The sequence below is a fragment of the Odontesthes bonariensis genome, chromosome 2 (assembly GCF_027942865.1).
Source record: "Odontesthes bonariensis isolate fOdoBon6 chromosome 2, fOdoBon6.hap1, whole genome shotgun sequence".
In the NCBI taxonomy this organism is placed as follows: Eukaryota; Metazoa; Chordata; class Actinopteri; order Atheriniformes; family Atherinopsidae; genus Odontesthes; species Odontesthes bonariensis.
In genome coordinates this window covers 38,457,546-38,478,555 of record NC_134507.1, presented here as the reverse complement: position 1 = coordinate 38,478,555, position 21,010 = coordinate 38,457,546, and the positions used below count along the sequence as shown (strand labels likewise).

Sequence of the window (21,010 nt, the reverse complement as noted above, 5' to 3'; positions counted from 1 at the left end):
GCCAAAGCCTCAGTGAAGCTTTCTCATGTCTCCCTGCAGTTTCAAAGCTGAAATCTGAAAACTAACACAAGAGGGCGCCTTCATCCTGCTCACAGGGATGCAGAGGAGGTCAAAGCTCCTGTTCTGTTCATTTACACTGAACTCTGTCTGTGTTCTGGCCACTTTGACCCAGAACATCCTAGTTTATTTTAAATCCGTAATACATAAATATTACCTAAAGTCTCTTTCAAGTATTAATGCCTTGTAGGCCTCATTGACCTGAGTTCATACAACTAATTTCAGTAAACCCAAGAACACCCTCAGACAGAGACTGGTTCACCCAAAGGATTAAACACCCAAACACAAACTGGGTGGTGTCATGTATGCAGTGCAGCAAAGACTGTGCAGACCTCTTTATAGGAGAGACCAAACAACAGCTCCACAAGCATATGGCACAACACAGGAGAGCCACCTCTTCAGGTCAAGACTCAGCAGTGCACCTTCATCTCAAAGAGAAGGGACACTCTTTGGAGGACAGTAATGTCCACATTCTGGACAGAGAGGACAGGTAGTTAGAGAGAGGAATCAAAGAGCCCATCAATAGCCGCTTTCGGACAGACCGTTCTAAGAAAGTAGTTATCAGAACTACCCTCCTCGAATTTCGTTCTGATAACTGTCCTTCCCCAGCGGAACTGTTTCAGTCTGCATTCGCACATGAGTCGGGACCTGATAGGGACTGATGCGCCGCGCGCAGCCGTCTGCTTCAGTGACGTGTTAGCCGTTAGCCGTTTAGCGCTACATTCAAACACAAAACAATACGGTAAAAGTAAGGAGAGTAGAAAAAACACCACCAAGAAGCTAATATGGAGAGCGGGGAGGCCACTGTGTTTATGGTCTGCATGATGGTGATACTAATCATGGACAATCACATCAGGCGTCTAATATCGAGGCTGGAAGAGCACACAGAGAGAGTCAGGAGATACTTTTTTTATTTCATGAAGGAAGAAAGGAGAGCAGAGCGCTGCAGACAAATGAGACCAGTGTAAGTTAACTTATTAAACACCCGCTGGTTGTGTCTGTGTCATATGAGGAAACATTTCAGCCGTGATAGAATTACATGGGGCGTAGCTACCGACCACCACACACCTCCCTTAGATTAGTTCTATAGAACCATGAAAAGACCCGACCTCGGAGAAGGAGCTAAATAGTTATAGGAACTAAGGGAGAAAGCCCCGAGTTGCTGTATGTCCGAACACGGGAGAAAACGGCCCCGCGGATTAAAAGGTTATTAGAACTGCCAAAGGTTCCTACAGTCCGAAAGCGGCTTATGTAAAACTGGAAAAAACATTGTTGAACAGAGGAGGGGGTCTCAGGTTTCACCTTCCCAGCACCTACAATGCAGCATTGTCTCTCCTCCAGAGGCAGTTTGACAATCATTCTCACCTTGGATTCTGTGACCAAAACTCACTCTGTCAGGCAGGTAGACAATTCGGAGGTGATAAAGACACTAACGACATGCAGATTGGTGGGTATTCAGTGACACATGTGACGGTAACGACCCTCTGCGTATAAGCTTATACATGTAGTTCAGACAAAAGAAGATGGTGTAACTCACACAATGTTAAAAGCCATTCAGTCCCTCCCTCCTTTATTGTAGGTGACCTGGGCTCAAATCCCCTACATGAAAGCTAATACCTCCAGTTGGGGTCCTTACCCTACCTGTGAGTTGCTTTGGATAAAAGTTTCTGCCAAATACATATGGTCACAAACTGGGCAGTGACAGAATGAACTACAAAATTTCTGTAGAAATTTTGATGGATGCCAATGAAGCTACAACCCGCTGAGAGACAGAGGCTGTCATGTTATTGTCATATTGTATTGTGGCTGGCATAAACCTGTTAAAACAGATGAACAGAGTTCATGAACAGAGTTCATTTGAGAGAAAACCGTGAGGCCAAGCACAATGAGGGGAATATTTGGTGAAAGAGAACAAAAATACCTACATTGTGAAGTATATTTTGTCTAGTTGCAGCAGACATTTTGGATATGAGAGAAGTTTATTTGAGTTATTTTGGTATTAATTTCGAGCTTGTCAAGATAGAGTTTGAGACCCCAGGACAGGAGAGTGAGAGGAGTCCTGATTTTTCCTGAAACTTAAACTGCCATTATGTCAAAGCTATAAAACATATCAACAAACCATTTACTTCAGTTAAGGCCGGGCCTTTCCTGTCCTGTTTAAACTTTGAATGATGTCTCTATGATTAACTACGGCTGAGTTGTGAGGCCTCCAAATAGGGCTACCTTTGTCCCATTATATATGAATTCTAATGCATTTCCAATGGGCCAAAATTCACAGTATTTCCCAATTTTGCTGGAATCAGTTTGAGTAATGAAAAGGAAAATTCATAGCACACCAGTCCCTAGTGGTGGACATGTGGAGATATGCGTTTTATCCCGGTCGGACCAACTGCGAGGGACTAGTTCCTTGCCGAAATTCGTGACGGAAACGGGAGAATAATGAGTATGCACAATAGTAATATGTGTTCCTTGATGCCTTTGGCATTGGCACCCATAATAATTGTATTCATTTTCACTGAGGCTTGTGTAAACCACAGACTGTATAACCTGCAAACCTTCTGTACTCCTGGCTGGCTCGAACAGAGTCCAGAGAAGAGTCAAATATTAGCTCTTAACTCACATGTAGATATTACCGATTAAAGGTTTCTTAAGACTGCATCAGACATGTTTGGTCATCATCTATTTGTGGAGCTCTGTATAGTGACTGGAGTCTTCAGATTGAGCCTGATAGAAACCCTCTTTGTCTCTTTGTCACTGTGTATTTAAGAAGCAGCATCTTAAGATGGAGTTCCTGTGGTGTTTTGTCCACTCTTGTTCACACGGAAAACACAAACAATATAAACAGCAGAATGACTTCTTTTCCAGCCTTTTTCAGTTGGCAGGAAACAACAAAAACCTTCACAGCAAACATCCGTTCAGAAGAGAGAAAACCCAGCTGAGCAGATCAGTGTGATCAGTGATTTATGTGTTGCTCATAACATTTCATGTTAGGCGGCAGTCTGAGGTGCTGATAAAGTCTTTATTTTAGGATCATGCTGATATGCAGCTAAGTCTATATGCATCCTGGTCAGAGGGGGTATTCAAACGGAGGAGGCAGGATTACTTTTATCTCTGATGACTGCCTCTGATGAGCTCAGTTATTAGGTGGAGAAAAGCATCCTTTTTATCTGGACAGAGGGATGAATGTGAGACAAAAATTGGCTTTAATATATTAACCTCAAATAATGTGACTCTACTTTGACAATGTCACGGTCCATCTGATGCCAAAAAAAAACTGAACTCCAAACCACCGCAGGGATTTCAGTATATTTATAATGGAGGAGTGGGAGATCCTGTCAGAACTTATGTCTGTGATGAGTATCTGAAGCAGAAGATGTTTCACAGCTCAGATGGTTGAGGTTTGAAATGTAACCTGTGTGGGGACAGACGAAAGTGTAGAAGACAAAAAGTGGAGGTTCCAGGTGGTGATAGAAGATAAACAGCTGTACTCTGAGAAACATCTCTGCTAACGACTGTTTCTTTCAACTGAGGCTTCAGACAGATTACAAACTGACCTACAGACTCCTGCATGATAATCACATCCATGCAGCCAAAGACCTGAATCAGTTGCACTGATCTGAAAGACAAAAGGACGGGAATGTCCCCATCCATCCCCCATGATTTCAGACATTAACTCAACCCCAAAGTTGGACAAACTCCTTCAGCACAACAATGACTCTACATTCTTATGAGGAACATTAAAACCAAACATTTCTAACAATCTAACAATTTCTATCTAAACTATAAATAATTTGAGGGATTTTAATCTCATTCTCAACAGTGACAGTTAAGGAGTGTCATCAGATGAATAAGATAAGCTCAGTAATGAAAACACAGTTTAAACTATATACAGTCTGTGGTTTACACAAACCTCAGTGAAAATAAAGACAAGTATTATGGTTGCCAATGCCAAAGGCATCAAGGCACACATATTTCTATTGTGCATACTTATTATTCTCCCGTTTCCGTAACGAATTTCGGCACTGAACTAGTCCCGCGTGGTTGGTCCGACCGGGATAAAAAGCATATCTCTGCATGTTCACCGATAGGGACTAGTGTGCTATGACTTTTCTCTCTCATTACTCAAACAGATTCCCGGAAAATTGGGAAATACTGTGAATTTTGGCCCATTGGAAATGCATTAAAATGAATAAATAATGCGACAAAAGTAGCCCTATTTGGAGGCCTCATAACTCAGCCATAATTCATCATAGCGATATCATTCAAAGTTTAAACAGGCCAGGAAAGACTCAACTTTAATTGAGCTAAGGGGTTTGTTGATATATTTTATAGCTTTGACACAATGGCAGTTTAAGTTTTAGGAAAAATCAGGACTCCTCTCACTCTGCTATCCTGGGGTCTCATACTCTATTTTGACAAGCTCGAAATTAATACCAAAATAACTCAAACAAACTTTTTTCACATCCAAAATGTCTGCTGCACCTAGAAAGATAATACTTAAAAATGTAGGTATTTTTGTCCTCTTTCACCAAATGTCATCGTGATTGTGCTTGGCTCAAAGTTTTCTCTCAAATGACCTCCGAACGCAGAGAACGACCACTCGGGCTGCCATTGAGGGCCATTATAGCCATGTAAACTCATCTCCTTATCAAATCAATGTGAACGCTGTTTTTAAAACTGACATAAAAAAATACCGTACATAGCAACAGCAAAAAACTTACACCAGTGGCTTTTGCTATCCCTTCTGGCACTCACGGTTCAAGAATCTTTTTAATATGACTCATAGTTTTTGAACGGCAACTGTTTGTTCGAGTCACACATATAAGTATTGAACACCGAGTTTTCCCTGCCAGTTGGAGCCATATTGTGTGCGCTCCTCTCCTCTTACCCACGAAGCTGTCTGCAAAAATACTGATCACACAGCTTATACTCCTTCTGAGGGCACAGCCAAGATGGCTGACCTGTTATAACAGGTTTATGCCAGCCACTGTGTCATTTCTGCTCCCAATATAATATGACCATAACATGACAGCCTCTGTCTCTCAGTGGGCAGTAGCTCCATTGGCACCCATCAACATATCTTCAGATATTTTCTAGTTCTTTCCGTCACTACCCAGTTTGTGACCATCTGCAGGTATGTTCGTTAATGTTTATGTATTTGGCAGACACTTTTATCCAAAGCAACTTACAGATAGGGTAACGGGGTCTTTCCTAAGGACCCCAACTTGAGATATTACCTTTCATGCAGGGGATTTGAGCACAGGTCACCTACAATAAAGGTGGCAATCTTACCACTGTACAATCCAGTCCCTGTAGGTATACAAGTGGCTCTGGTTGGGGAGGGAGTGAATGGCTCATAGCATTGTGTGAGTTACACCATCTTCTTGAAGTATCTCCCACAGGAGAACACTACATAATGACATGCTTTTTCCATGTCTGCTGATACTGTGTTCCTCTTGCACCCACAAGCTATCTTCAATGAGTTTCTAATCCTCTCTTTATCTTGACTGATGCGTTTCAGCCAGAAGTGAAAATCAATACCTCGTTGATATTTCTATCAACAATGGGGAACCAGATTCTTTAGGAAGAGTCAAGCAAGTTATCATAGTTCAAAGGAAATTAATCTAACAATGGTGGTAATCAAGAAGTAAGACATTGGAAAAAACCATCAAGTTGAAAATAAATTTGATGAACTATGATCTCCGGGATAAGTGAACTATAGCCCACTTGTCAACTAAAGCTTAATACTGCCAACCATCTTGGGACACCAGTCAATGCCATGAGCAAATATGACAGGAAAGGTTTTATCCTCAGATTTGTGCCATACATTACATTTACATTTACATTACGGTCATTTTGCAGACGCTTTTATCCAAAGCGACTTACAATAAGTGCGTTCAACATCGGTAGGAAAAAGAACTTCAGGTCACAAGAAATCATAAGTGCATTTCCTTCCAATACCAAACAGCTAAGAGCAAAACTAGTGCTAGAGTAAGTGCGATAAGTCAGATACCTCAGCCTCTCACCAACTGCACACCAGTCACAGCGGGGTGGGGATGCAAACCCTGGTTCGGGTAGGGGAAGAAATAAAAGAGGTAAGAAAAGCAGAAATGGGATTCAAACCCTGGTTCGGGTAGGGGGTAATGAAAATATAGAGGGTGCCAGTGGTGGAGGAAACAATAAGTGCGAAAGGAACTAAGACGGAGCAGGGTAGTTTTTCTTGAAGAGGTGGGTTTTCAGCCTGCGGCGAAAGATGGGCAGCGACTCAGCTGTCCTGATATCAGTCGGGACCTTTGTTTGGTCAACACAGAACTGAAAAGCAATCTTTGTTATTCCCCAACTCTCATTAAATAACATCAAACATTCATAAATATCACATATAACTATATATTTATAGAGCTGATTCTTTCTACATAAATATGTGTTTTATTGTAATCACGTTGAACCATGTTACTGTATAATGTCCCTTCAGTTTGTTGTTATGAGTCATCTACAAATAGTTCCTCACTGTTAAAGAATAAATGTCAGAACAATAAAGTGGTATTTCTCAAAAAACTTCAATTTGTTGTCACATTAAACATGATAACTGATCTCATGATTTATTCTGATCTTGGAAATGAACATCTCAGAAGAGACTTCCTCATTTGTTGGTTGATTTAGAAAACAGCAACAACATTTGATCTCTGAAACAAATCAAAGTAAGACAAACTACAGAATTATTTTCACATTTACAAAGTGATGGGATTTGAAAATAATCTGTGATAAAGGAAGGTCTGCTGGTTTCTCTGTTTGGCTCCATGAAGTGGAACAGAAAAAACAACATACAAATACATCAACACAAGGATCCAACTAATATTTAGAGCTCAGAGAAGTCTGGATTTTCAAGTGGAGAAATATTTCTATGAATCAAACTCATCATTAGCAGTGATATCCTCCATGGCTGCACAAACACAGGAAAAAGCAGCAAATTAAAAAAAGAACAGCAGCGCAGAGACATCACAGCAATGAACTCTCAGCAACAAACTGACTAAATACATTTATTTCACTTTACACAACTCAGCTGTGGCTCCAGATTCCCAAAATCTAACTCCAGCGTGGAGTGGCTGAGTGAATGTGGTCTGGACTCTGTGGAGGAGAGTCATGGTTTCAGAGACGCTGTAGAAGGACAGAACACCTGCTCTGTGATCCAGGTACACTCCTACTCTGGAGGACTGAGGACCTGAGATGGAGGTTCCCATGTTGTTGTACCAAAATTCATTCTGGTTTTTGTAACAATCTAATGCCAAAGATTTGTCATTAAATCCAAATCCACCTTCATCCCCTGCTCTGCTGATGTTCTTGTATGCGACTGCTACATCAGCTCCTCCCCCTCTCATCTCCACCTCCCAGTAACAACGTCCAGTCAGACTCTCTCTGCTCAGGACCTGAAACCGATCTCTGAATCTGTCTGGATGATCAGAGTAAGACTGAGGTTGTGTCATTAATGTCACTTTTCTGTTCCCCTCTGACAGTAACAGATATGTGTTTGCTGTTTTTGGATCCAGTGTGATTTCACATGAATATTTTAAGAAGTCAGCTCTGCTCTTTGGTTCTGGTTCTGGTTCTGACAGTAAAACATCCACAACAGTGACTGTCAGTGAGCTGTTTGTCCAAACCTCTCTCAGGATGTCCTGTAGTTTATCTCTGAGCTCTGACACAGCTGCTGTCACATCCTCAAAGTGCCTCAGAGGACGGATATTGATGCTGGGTGAGTGTGTAGACTCACTGAGTGCTGACACTGAGGGGTAGCTGTGCAGAAACTGGCTGTGATCCTCTGTGTGTGAGAGCTGCTTCAGCTCAGCATCTTTCCTCTTCAGCTCAGTGATCTCCTGCTCCAGCTTCTCCTGAAGCTCTTTGACTCGACTCCCTTCAGCTTCCTGCTGGGATCTGATCTGCTGCTTCACATCAGAGCTTCTTTTCTGGAGGAGACGGATCAGCTCAGTGAAGATCTTCTGGCTGTGCTCCTCTGTTTTATCAGCAGACTGATTGATGGCCTCCACCTCCTGCTGAAGCAGCTTCACATCTTTCTCTCTGTCCTGGATTCTCTGCTGGATCTGTTGTCGACTCCCCTCCAGCTCTCTCTGCCTCTCAGTCCTTTCTGCTGCAGCTGACACTGTGTCGTGGCCTTTATGTTCATCCACAGGGCAGAGATAACAGATAGACTTCTGATCAGTACGGCAGAACATCTTCATCACCTCATCATGAACAGAGCAGATGTTCTCCTGGAGCTTCTTGGAGGGCCCCACCAGCTTGTGTTTCTTGAATGGAGCCATATCATAATGAGGCTGAAGGTGTTCCTTACAGTAAGAGGCCAGACAGAATAAACAGGACTTGATGGCTTTCAGCTTTCTTCCAGAGCAGAAATCACAGGCCACATCTTCAGCTCCAGCATAGCAGTGATCAGCAGGAGCAGCTTGGAGTCCAGTCTTCTTCAGCTGCTCCACTAAATCAGCTAACATGGTGCTTTTCTCCAGAATAGGTCTTGGTGTGAAAGTATTCATGCATTGAGGGCAGCTGTGAATTCCCTTCTTATTCTTTCCATTCCAGTAGCCTTTAATACAGTTCATGCAGTAGCTGTGTCCACAGGGAATAGTCACCGGCTCCTTCAGCACATCCAGACAGATCGAACAAGAGAAGCTTTCCAGGTCCAGTTTAACCATTTTATTTGCCATTTCCTCCATTTGGCAGAGCAGTGTGTGACTCTCAGAGCAGAAACACCGTCTGTGCTGTCTTACAAAACAAATTCCACCTCCTTTTATTGCAGCTGATCTTCACTTAAGAGCTCCTCTACTGTCACACAATGGTTTCACACATCCTCCCACCTTCAGATCAGTTTGGGGAGGGAACAAGGAAGTTTCCTTCTCTGAAAGGGACAGTGCTGGTTTCACCTCAATCCTGCAGTTAAATCAGGATTGTTCAAGGGTTTGTTGCATTATTCTTATTTGTTTTCTGTTGAAGGGAAAGATTCATTCATTAACCGTCCACTGAAAGTTGAACATGAAGAAAATCTGTTTTCTCTGCATCTATCAGACCAACATTGTTAGATACGTTTAGCAGGCAGCTGTACAGGAAATGTAAATGTTTCTGAATATTTTCATGCTTTTCATTTATATTTATATAATCAGCTCCGCTCTGCGGAGGTTGATATTTATAAATCATGATCTTGTGCTGAGAGGCTCACCTAAATCTTCTGACTGATGCATTCAAGTGCATGACATGAAACATGAACTGTCGTATGTAGATGTAGATATTACTGATTAAAGGTTCCTTAAGACTGCATCAGACATGTTTGATCATCATCTATCTTTCGAGCTCTGTATACTGACTGGCGTCTTCAGGTTGAGCCTGATGAAACCCTCTTTGTCTCTTTGTCACTGTGTATAAAAGAAGCTGCTTCTTAAGATGGAGTTCCTTTGGTGTTCTGTCCACTCTTGTTCACACTGAAAACACAAACAACATAAACAGCAGAATAATGTGACGGTACTCTGACAACATCAGGGTCCATCTGATGCCAAAAAAACCTGAACTCTAAACCACCGCAGGGATTTCAGTATATTTATAATGGAGGAGTGGGAGATCATTTCAGAACTTCTATCTTTGATCAGTAGCTGAAGCAGAAGATGTTTCACAGCTCAGATGGTTGAGGTTTGAAATGGAACTTGTGTGGGGACAGACAAAGGTGTAGAAGACAAAAAGTGGTGATAGAAGATAAACAGCTGTACTCTGAGGAACATCTCTGCTAACGACTGTTTCTTTCAACTGAGGCTTCACACAGATCACAAACTGACCTAAAGACTCCTGCATGATAATCCCATCCATGCAGCCAAAGACCTGAATCAGTTGCATTGATCTGAAAGACAAAAGGACGCTGATGTCACCATCCATCCCCCATGTTTTCAGACATTAACTCAAGCCCAAACTTGGACAAACTCCTTCCCCACAGCAATGACTCCTCACGATGAACATTAAAAACAACCATTTCTAATAATCTAACAATTTCTTTCTAAACTATAAATAATTTTAGGGACTTTAATCTCATTCTCAACAGTGACAGTTAAGGAGTGTCATCAGATGAATGAGATCAGCTCAGTAATGAAAATCCAGTTTAAACTATAAAGAATCAGTGGTTTACACAAGCCTCAGTGAAAATAAATACAATTATTATGGGTGCCAATACCAAAGTCATCAAGGCACACATATTTCTATTGTGCAAACTTATTATTCTCCTGTTTCCATCAGGAATTTGGCAAAGAACTAGTCCCGCGCGGTCGGTCCGACCGGGATAAATAGCATATCCCAACGTGTCCACCGCTAGGGATTAGTGTGCTATGACTTTTCTCTCTCATTACTCAAACAGATTCCCGGAAAATTGGGAAATACTATGAATTTTGGCCCATTGGAATGCAATAAAATTCATATATAATGCAACAAAAGTAGCCTTATTTGGAGGCCTCATAACTCAGCCATAATTTATCATAGAGATATCATTCAAAGTTTAAACAGGCCAAGAAAGACTCAACTTTAATTGAACTAAGGGGTTTGTTGATATATTTTATAGCTTTGACACAATGGCAGTTTAAATTTTAGGAAAAATCAGGACTCCTCTCACTCTGCTGTCATGGGGTCTCACACTCTTCTTTGACAAGCTCAAAATGAATACCTAAACAATTCAAACAAACTTCTCTCACATCCAAAATTTCTGCTGTACCTTGACAAATTATACTTCAAAATGTAGGTATTTTTGTCCTCTTTCACCCAATGTCACCTTTATTGTGCTTGGCCTCACAGTTTCCCCTCAAATGACCTCAGAGCAGAGTAACGGTAGGCGTCCACTATTCCGGCACGTCAAGCCGTATCCAACGCATTCAATTCATTTTCAATGAAATCCGGCCGATCGTTGTCGCCATGCTCGCAAAGCATGCTGGGATTCCGGCACGGCGAGCGGCGGACCCGCGGCACGTCAAAAAGTTGGGCTCGGCCGGACTTTATGCAAATTTGCCACGGCAGACGGAGTGCGTTATCCAATGACAGTAGATCATGTGATCTCCTGTGTCGCAGCAGCAGCAGCAGCACAGCAGCTCTCCTCGCTCGCAGATCTGGATCCATGGTACAATATGAAATAATGTTCCATTGGTGACGATTCATACACATTAATTTCCCTCCAAAACTCAAATTTTTAGAGGGAGAAACTTCGGTTGGTTAAAATCACAAGTTATTTACTTTCCCCCGGAGCCATACACGCCCCACACACCCAGTGTAGTAGCAACACGGCGACAACTACGCATCCAATCCGGCGAGTTACGTTGACGTGCCGGAATAGTGGACGCCTAGCCTAAGTATATGACATGAGACATGAACTCTCGTACAGCTGTTGGACTTCAGAAGAGGTAAAAAACCTGCAGAGTTGAGCTGTCTGAAAACTAAATCTGCCTCCTGTTAGATCGATTCTTTCAATGGCAGCTCTATAACAAGCCGGAGGAATCTCAAGTTAAATAAAGTGTTTATTGATAGTCACATGTCAAGCATATCAGCGCTGGGCTCAGTGGAACAGAGCTCCCGCAGGAAGTCTGTCAGACTGAGCCTCGATTTCCGGGTATCATTTGTATTTATAGCCTCATAGGTTGGACTCACACTCGACCGAGTATGATTGGACATGAGTAGGTTCAACATGCTTCGTCATATTCTCTGGATCAGCCAAACAATGTGTGTGTGTGAATCTGGCCTTGCTTTCCCAGGCTTTCCCAATTGTTTTGTCTTCCCATTCCTGGATCACTTTAGGTCATCATGGAAAAGTACAGAGACTATTTCATTTATAATGTCTAAGAACAAAGCCAATTTTTACACAAGCTCGAAATTAATACCAAAATAACTCAAATAAACTTCTCTCACATCCAAAATGTCTGCTGCACCTAGACAAAATATACTTCACAATGTAGGTATTTTTGTCCTCTTTCACCAAATATTCCCCTCATTGTGCTTGGCCTCACGGTTTTCTCTCAAATGAACTTTGTTCATCTGTTTTAACAGGTTTATGCCAGCCACTGTGTTATGTCTACTCACAATACAACATGACAATAAAATGACAGCCTCTGTCTCTCAGCGGGTAGTAGCTTCATTGGCATCCATCAAAATTTCTACAGAAATTTTGTAGTTCTTTCTATCACTGCCCAATTTGTGACCATATGTATATGGCAGAAACTTTTATCCAAAGCAACTTACAGGTAGGGTAAGGGGGTCTTTCCTAAGGACCCCAACTGGAGGTATTACCTTTCATGTAGGGGATTTGAGCCCAGGTCACCTACAATAAAGGAGGGAGGGACTGAATGGCTTTTAACATTGTGTGAGGCTGCGGCTACACGAAAACGTTTTTCACTGTAAACGATACTTTTTCTTATCGTTTCGCTGTCGCGGCCACACGGAGCCGGCGTTCCCACTACCCCAAAACGATAGTTTTTGAAAACGGGTTCCAGAGTGGGAAAGTTTGAAAACGGCCTCGTTTCGTTTCCATTGTTACAGCTAAAACGTTTTTGCGTCAGTCACACGTTGACGCTGTGAGCCAATTTTAACACTTCTCTATTGTCTCACAGCGTGGCGTGACACAGTGGCGTGTGTACTGCATCGTTTCATCGTTTTCATCCGTTTTCGTCTGGACCTGAGTCTTTACAGCAGCACGTTTCCGTGTGGTCGCAAGAATTTTCGTACCCGTTTTCAAAAAAAACCTCGTTTCGTTTTCGTGTAGCCGTAGCCTGAGTTACACCATCTTCTTTTGTCTGAACTACATGTATAAGCTTATACGCAGAGGGTCGTTACCGTCACATGTGTCACTGAATACCCACCAATCTGCATGTCGTTAGTGTCTTTATCACCTCCGAATTGTCTACCTGCCTGACAGAGTGAGTTTTGGTCACAGAATCCAAGGTGAGAATGATTGTCAAACTGCCTCTGGAGGAGAGACAATGCTGCATTGTAGGTGCTGGGAAGGTGAAACCTGAGACCACCTCCTCTGTTCAACAATGTTTTTCCCAGTTTTACATTGATTGGCTTCTTTGATTCCTCTCTCTAACTACCTGTCCTCTCTGTCTAGAATGTGGACATTACTGTCCTCAAAAGAGTGTCCCTTCTACTTGAGATGAAGGTGCACTGCTGAGTCTTGACCTGAAGAGGTGGCTCTCCTGTGTTGTGCCATATGCTTGTGGAGCTGTTGTTTGGTCTCTCCTATAAAGAGGTCTGCACAGTCTTTGCTGCACTGCATACACAACACCACCCAGTTTGTGTTTGGGTGTTTAATCCTTTGGGTGAAGCATTCTCTGTCTGAGGGTGTTCTTGGGTTTACTGAAATTAGTTGTATGAACTCAGGTCAATGAGGCCTACAAGGCATTAATACTTGAAAGACACTTTAGGTAATATTTATGTATTACGGATTTAAAATAAACTAGGATGTTCTGGGTCAAAGTGGCCAGAACACAGACAGAGTTCAGTGTAAATGAACAGAACAGGAGCTTTGACCTCCTCTGCATCCCAGTGAGCAGGAGGAAGGCGCCCTCTTGTGTTAGTTTTCAGACTTCAGCTTTGAAACTGCAGGGAGACATGAGAAAGCTTCACTGAGGCTTTGGCAGCTTCAACAACATGAGGAAAGAGAAGTTTAAATATGTGTAACATAACACTGTGTCAGTTTGTTCACAGGACTCACAACCTGTAACACTGATGCTGCTTTCAGGGAACTTCTTCCTTTTATTATTATTTTTTTGTAAACTTTAACTTATCAATAAGTGGCAGATTAAACAGCACAGTTACCTCTCCATCTGCAGCCTCCAAAGCCGAAACTGAGGAGTCAGCTGGAAACTCCACCTTACTGTTACCTGCTCCACCCAAACTCGTACCTATGACGACCCTTAAACAATACGTGGAACAGAACAACGAGAGTTCATGTTTCATTTCATGCACTTGAATGCATCAGTCAGAAGATTTAGGTGAGCTTATCAGCAGAAGATCATGATTTATAAATATCAACCTCTGCAGATTGGAGCTGATTATATAAATATAAATGAAAAGCATGAAAATATTCAGAAACATTTACATTTCCTGTACAGCTGCCTGCTAAACGTATCTAACAATGTTGGTCTGATAGACAAAGAGAAAACAGATTTTCTTCATGTTCAACTTTCAGTGGACGGTTAATGAATGAATCTTTCCCTTCAACAGAAAACAAATAAGAATAATGCAACAAACCCTTGAACAATCCTGACTTTACTGCAGGATTGAGGTGAAACCAGCACTGTCCCTTTCAGTGAAGGAAGCTTCCTTGTTCCCTCCCCAAACTGATCTGAAGGTGGGAGGATGTGTGAAACCATTGTGTGACAGTAGAGGAGCTCTTAAGTGAAGATCAGCTGCAATAAAAGGAGGTGGAATTTGTTTTGTAAGACAGCACAGACGGTGTTTCTGCTCTGAGAGTCACACACTGCTCTGCCAAATGGAGGAAATAGCAAAGAAAATGGTTAAACTGGACCTGGAAAGCTTCTCTTGTTCGATCTGTCTGGATGTGCTGAAGGAGCCGGTGACTATTCCCTGTGGACACAGCTACTGCATGAACTGTATTAAAGGCTACTGGAATGGAAAGAATAAGAAGGGAATTCACAGCTGCCCTCAATGCATGAATACTTTCACACCAAGACCTATTCTGGAGAAAAGCACCATGTTAGCTGATTTAGTGGAGCAGCTGAAGAAGACTGGACTCCAAGCTGCTCCTGCTGATCACTGCTATGCTGGAGCTGAAGATGTGGCCTGTGATTTCTGCTCTGGAAGAAAGCTGAAAGCCATCAAGTCCTGTTTATTCTGTCTGGCCTCTTACTGTGAGGAACACCTTCAGCCTCATTATGATGTGGCTCCATTCAGGAAACACAAGCTGGTGGAGCCCTCCAAGAAGCTCCAGGAGAACATCTGCTCTGTTCATGATGAGGTGATGAAGATGTTCTGCCGTACTGATCAGAAGTCTATCTGTTATCTCTGCCCTGTGGATGAACATAAAGGCCACGACACAGTGTCAGCTGCAGCAGAAAGGACTGAGAGGCAGAGAGAGCTGGAGGGGAGTCGACAACAGATCCAGCAGAGAATCCAGGACAGAGAGAAAGATGTGAAGCTGCTTCAGCAGGAGGTGGAGGCCATCAATCAGTCTGCTGATAAAACAGTGGAGGACAGCCAGAAGATCTTCACTGAGCTGATCCGTCTCATCCAGAAAAGAAGCTCTGATGTGAAGCAGCAGATCAGATCCCAGCAGGAAGCTGAAGGGAGTCGAGTCAAAGAGCTTCAGGAGAAGCTGGAGCAGGAGATCACTGAGCTGAAGAGGAAAGATGCTGAGCTGAAGCAGCTCTCACACACAGAGGATCACAGCCAGTTTCTGCACAACTACCCCTCAGTGTCAGCACTCAGTGAGTCTACACACTCACCCAGCATCAATATCCGTCCTCTGAGGCACTTTGAGGATGTGACAGCAGCTGTGTCAGAGCTCAGAGATAAACTACAGGACATCCTGAGAGAGGAATGGAAAAACACCTCACTGACAGTTACTGTTGTGGATGTTTTACTGTCAGAACCAGAACCAGAACCAGAACCAGAACCAAAGAGCAGAGCTGACTTCTTAAAATATTCATGTGAAATCACACTGGATCCAAACACAGCAAACACATATCTGTTACTGTCAGAGGGGAACAGAAAAGTGACATTAATGACACAACCTCAGTCTTACTCTAGTCATCCAGACAGATTCAGAGATCGGTTTCAGGTCCTGAGCAGAGAGAGTCTGACTGGACGTTGTTACTGGGAGGTGGAGATGAGAGGGGGAGGAGCTGATGTAGCAGTCGCATACAAGAACATCAGCAGAGCAGGGGATGAAGGTGGATTTGGATTTAATGACAAATCTTGGGCATTAGATTGTTATCAAAACAGTTGTGAATTTTGGTTCAACAACATGAAAACCTCCATCTCAGGTCCTCAGTCCTCCAGAGTAGGAGTGTACCTGGATCACAGAGCAGGTGTTCTGTCCTTCTACAGCGTCTCTGAAACCATGACTCTCCTCCACAGAGTCCAGACCACATTCACTCAGCCGCTCTATGCTGGAGTTTATGTTTATGATACTGGAGACACAGCTGAGTTTTGTGAAGTGAATTAAAGGTATTTTGTTGCTGGGAGTTCATTGCTGTGATGTGTCTGCACTGCTGTTCTGTTGTTTATTTGATGTTGTTTATTTGCTGCTTTTTCCTGTGTCTGTGCAGCCATGGAGGATATCACTGCTAATGATAAGTTTGATTCACAGAAATATTTCTCTATTCTCTAAATAGAGATAGATTCTCTAAAATATTAACTTCTTTGAGCTATAAATATCAGTTGGATCCTTGTGTTGATGTATTTTTTTGTTGTTGTTTCTCTTCCACATCATGGAGCAGAACATAGAAATCAACAGACCTTCCTTTATTACAGATTCTTTTCAATTCATCACTTTGCAAATGTGAAAATAATTCTGGACTTACAATTTGATTTGTTTCAGAGATCAAATGTTTTTGTTGTTTTCTAAATCAACCAAGAAATGATAAAGTTTGTTATGAGGTGTTCAGAAATTAATTTCTAGGATCAGGAGATCAGTTATCATGTTTATTGTGAGAGCAAATGAAAGTTTTTATAAGAAATACCATTTTATTGTTCTGACATTTATTCTTTAAAAGTGAGGAACTATTTGTATATGACTCATTAGAAAAAACAGCAGGGACATTATGAACAAGAAAATTTCTGAAGAAATTTTGATGGGTGCCAATGGAGCTTCTGCCCGCTGAGAGACAGACGCTGTCATGCTATAGTCATGTTGTATTGGGAGCAGACATGACACAGTGGCTGGCATAAACCTGTTATAACAGGTCAGCCATCTTGGCTGTGCCCTCAGAAGGAATATCAGCTGTGTGATCAGAGTGGGTAAGAGGAGAGTGCCAGAAGGGACGGCAGAAGCCACTGGTGTAAGTTTTATTCTGCTCCTATGTATGGTATTTTTTTATTGACAGTTTTAAAAACAGTCTTCACATTGATTTGATAAGGAGATGAGGTTACCTGGCTATAATGGCCGTCAATGGCAGCCCGAGTGGTCGTTCTCTCCGCTCGGAGGTCATTTGAGAGAAAACCGTGAGGCCAAGCACAATGACAGGTACATTGGATGAAAGAGGACAAAAATACCTACATTTTGAAGTATAATTTGTCTAGGTGCAGCAGACATTTTGGATGTGAGATAAGTTTATTTAAGTTATTTTGGTATTAATTTCGAGCTTGTCAAGATAGAGTGTGAGGCCCTAGGACAGCAGAGTGAGAGAAGTCCTGATTTTTCCTGAAACTTAAACTGCCATTATGTCAAAGCTATAAAATATATCAACAAACCATTTAGTTCAGTTAAAGCCGGGTCTTTCCTGTCCTATTTAAACTTTGAATGATGTCTCTATGATTAACTACGGCTGAGTTGTGAGGCCTCCAAATAGGGCTACCTTTGTCCCATTATATATGAATTCTAATGCATTTCCAATGGGGCAAAATTCACAGTATTTCCCAATTTTCGGGAATCTGTTTGAGTAATGAGAGAGAAAAGTCATAGCACTCCAGTCCCTATCGGTGGACATGTGGGGATATGCTTTTTATCCCGGTCGGATCAACTTTGAGGGAGTAGTTCCTTGCCGAAATTCGTGACGGAAACGGGAGAACAATAAGTATGCACATTGTAATATGTGTGCCTTGGTGCCTTTGGCATTGGCACCCATGATAATTGTATTTATTTTCACTGAGGTTTGTGTAAACCACAGACTGTATATAGTTTAAACTGTGTTTTCATGACTGAGCTGATCTCATTCATCTGATGACACTCCTGTCACGATTGAGAATGAGATTAAAATCCCTAAAATTATTTTTAGTTTAGATAGAAATTGTTAGATTATTAGAAATAGTTGTTTTTAATGTTCCTCGTGAGGATGTAGCGTCATTGCTGTGGTGAAGGAGTTTGTCCAAGTTTGGGCTTGAGTTAATGTCTGAAAACATGGGGGATGGATGGTAACATTCCTGTCCCTTTGTCTTTCAAATCAGTGCAACTGATTCAGGTCTTTGGCTGCATGGATGTGATTATCATGCAGGAGTCTGTAGGTCAGTTTGTGATCTGTCTAAAGCTTCAGTTGAAAGAAACAGAGTCGTAAGCAGAGCTGTTTCTAAGAGTACAGCTGTTTATCTTCTATCACCATCTGGAACCTCCACTTTTTGTCTCTAAACATTATAGTTCTATTTTAGAAGTCAGAATGCAATAACAGATTCTGTTTCAGAATCTATAAAAAGCTGATTGAGAGGCTGATGTTGAGCCTGCACATTGACTTCCCTGATGTGATTGTTCTCTGCAGCTGAAAATGGGACTCTCAGATAACTTAGTGTCTGTCAAGCTCCTCTGTTCCCTGTGTGTAGTTTTGTGTTTGTTGTCATATAGAGAAACCAGGGAAGCTCAATCCCACGACATGCTCATAAGTTGCATCTTTTCTAAACAGTATAAGTATGTGTTGTTTTTCAGGCGCTTTGTCTTTCAGGCTTTTAGAAACTACAGTGATGTCATGTCCTTTGATGACATGTTTCCACTTTGATGTCATGCAAAACTGTGAGGATACCCTTTCTTTTTCAGCTTTATGATCTGAACTGTAAATAATATGCAGCACATGTTCATAGAGCCCAGGCAATGGTGGCAAACATGGGTTGTATGAATGCTGCATGAGATGTAAATGAAAACAGAAGCAGTTATCCTTTTTATATATGTGATTAAAAATGGGACAACAGTAACTGAACCTGAATGCATCATTGTCCATGTCAGTAATAATGTATTTAGAGTACTGGGACTTTTCCCGGTGGGCCGGTGGGTCAGTGGGCCTGTGGAGTTTTAACTTAGTTTGGCTGGCCTTTGATGTGATAACCAATGTTAACAGTTCCTCTAGTGTCTGGCTAATCAACATTGGAGGGCCCAGGGTATAGGCCCTCCTCCTCTTCATCTGTCAATTCATCAATCAATCAGCGGTGCAAAAATGGAGAAGAAACGTAAAGGAGGAGGTCAAAAATTGGGAGAAAAGAAAAGGCACGCACTACAAGCAGATGTGGCCAAGTGTCAGAAAATGACGTGACAGGGAGGAGGATGCTAGTCAGCTGTAATGTGATGACGGGCGCTGAATGGCTGCCCACCGCTCCAGGTTGGCATCTGTCTCTGAGTGTGTGACCCTGTGCATGTGCATGTGTGTGTCAACAGGTGCCAACCTGGACGGGTTAAAAGCGGAGGACAAATTTCGTGTGTATGCATGTATGCATGACCAATAAATCGGATCTTAATCTTAATCTTAATTATTTTCTAGCTTGCTAACTTTCAGCACAACGCATTTCGGATAGTTTGGCTGTAAAAACGTCATTATCGTGTGTGGACTAGGCCCAGGCGTGAAACATAGATATCAAACAACACGATGTAGGAGAATGTTCAACACATTTAAAGGCATGGTGGGTAATCCAGGAGAGCTAGCAAGATTTGAAAGTAGCACCTCCGCTAAGCGGGATGGATCAGTGCTCCATGGAAAGCCACGCCCCCACAAACTTGAACGCGCATCTGACGGTGGTCTCATGTCTCATTTACCTGTACATATTTCATGAATATAACAAATCCCCCCCAAAGCAAAAAAAAGAATTACCTGCCCAACAGGTTTTATGTGCTCGGCAAGAGGAGTTTGGATTGGTCAGCTTTTTGTCAGTCCTGCAGCTGTCTTCACACTATTAAGCAACTATTGCAGACTATTCTAAGTAACTATGAAAACTATTATATATTAATTCTAATCAAGGCCTCAGATGAAATTATGTCTTCAATAATGTTTACATGCATATTTTTTTGTCTCCCACAATCAACATATTTGTTCCACCTTCCATCATCCACCTTCCATCATCCGCCTCCAGTATTCGCCACCATGCTCTGCTGCCCCGGCCCCTGAGTGTGCCAGTCAGGTTATAAATTCCCGGGCCACTTTTTTGCCCCAGTCCGCCCCTGATTGTATGTTACGGTGCTCACAGCTGCTTTCTTCACGCCTCACCTGGAAGTGTCTTTGAAGCTGTTTTGTATGTTGTCTCCACTGACTGTGAAGCAAAAGTAACACAACAGCCACATCTGCAGCTTGCTCTCAGTGTTTACAGCACAATCATTCAGCTGCTTTCATGCATCAACATAATACAGTAATAACAGTGTAGTCATGCTGGTTTCTATTAAGAGCTGCTTACAAGCAGAATGGGATTATTTCTACGTGTCAGCATACAGTGTATAACATGGATTCTAGTAAGAATCTGACTTTGAAAGGCAGAATCAACATGTAAATGATAAAGTGTCTTCCTGTGGATGTTCTCAGATATGTACAGTATGAACACTGTGATCCTTTCCCACATGTCCCAGTATGTCTGATTGTGTTCCCAGTGAGGGTCAGACTGGATAAAGTGTCATGAAGCTGCCACCCTTAAAGAATCAATGAAAGCTCTGAATACCAAAGCATCTCAGTGTCATTCCAGTGTCATCTCTCTAAGTAATGATGGAAGAAGCAGAAGCTTCAGCTGCTCCTCCTGAGCTCTACTTTCCATATTGTCCACACTGACTGTGAATCAGAAGCAGCACAACAGCCACATCTGCAGCTTGTTGCTGAAAAGCTGTTCTGACAACATTCACAGCCCAATAAGCAGCACAGTGACAGCAATGTAGTTGTGTTTGTGAGTCAGAGGAAATCTCATGTTCCCACCATGTGAGTGAAGGACAGACTGCAGCACTGATAAAAATGAATTCCCAGCATCAGTGTGTCAGTGGAACTGAAGGTGAACTGTCTGAGAGCTGAACACTGACAGCACT

At 42.3% G+C, this 21,010-nt stretch overlaps 2 protein-coding genes and 1 pseudogene across 2 annotated transcripts; 2 read left to right on the top strand and 1 right to left on the bottom strand.

Annotated features, from left to right (window-relative positions):
- Positions 1–21,010, top strand: part of LOC142388029 (NLR family CARD domain-containing protein 3-like) — a 483,074-nt pseudogene that overhangs the window by 218,874 nt on the left and 243,190 nt on the right.
- LOC142398659 (tripartite motif-containing protein 16-like) lies at positions 7,095–8,768 on the bottom strand. Its single transcript, XM_075482745.1, has one exon. The coding sequence runs from the start codon at positions 8,766–8,768 to the stop codon at positions 7,095–7,097; it is 1,674 nt and encodes a 557-aa protein (XP_075338860.1).
- LOC142398650 (tripartite motif-containing protein 16-like) lies at positions 14,567–16,261 on the top strand. The gene has a single exon (XM_075482735.1). It carries the CDS (start codon positions 14,567–14,569, stop codon positions 16,259–16,261), a length of 1,695 nt encoding a protein of 564 aa, XP_075338850.1.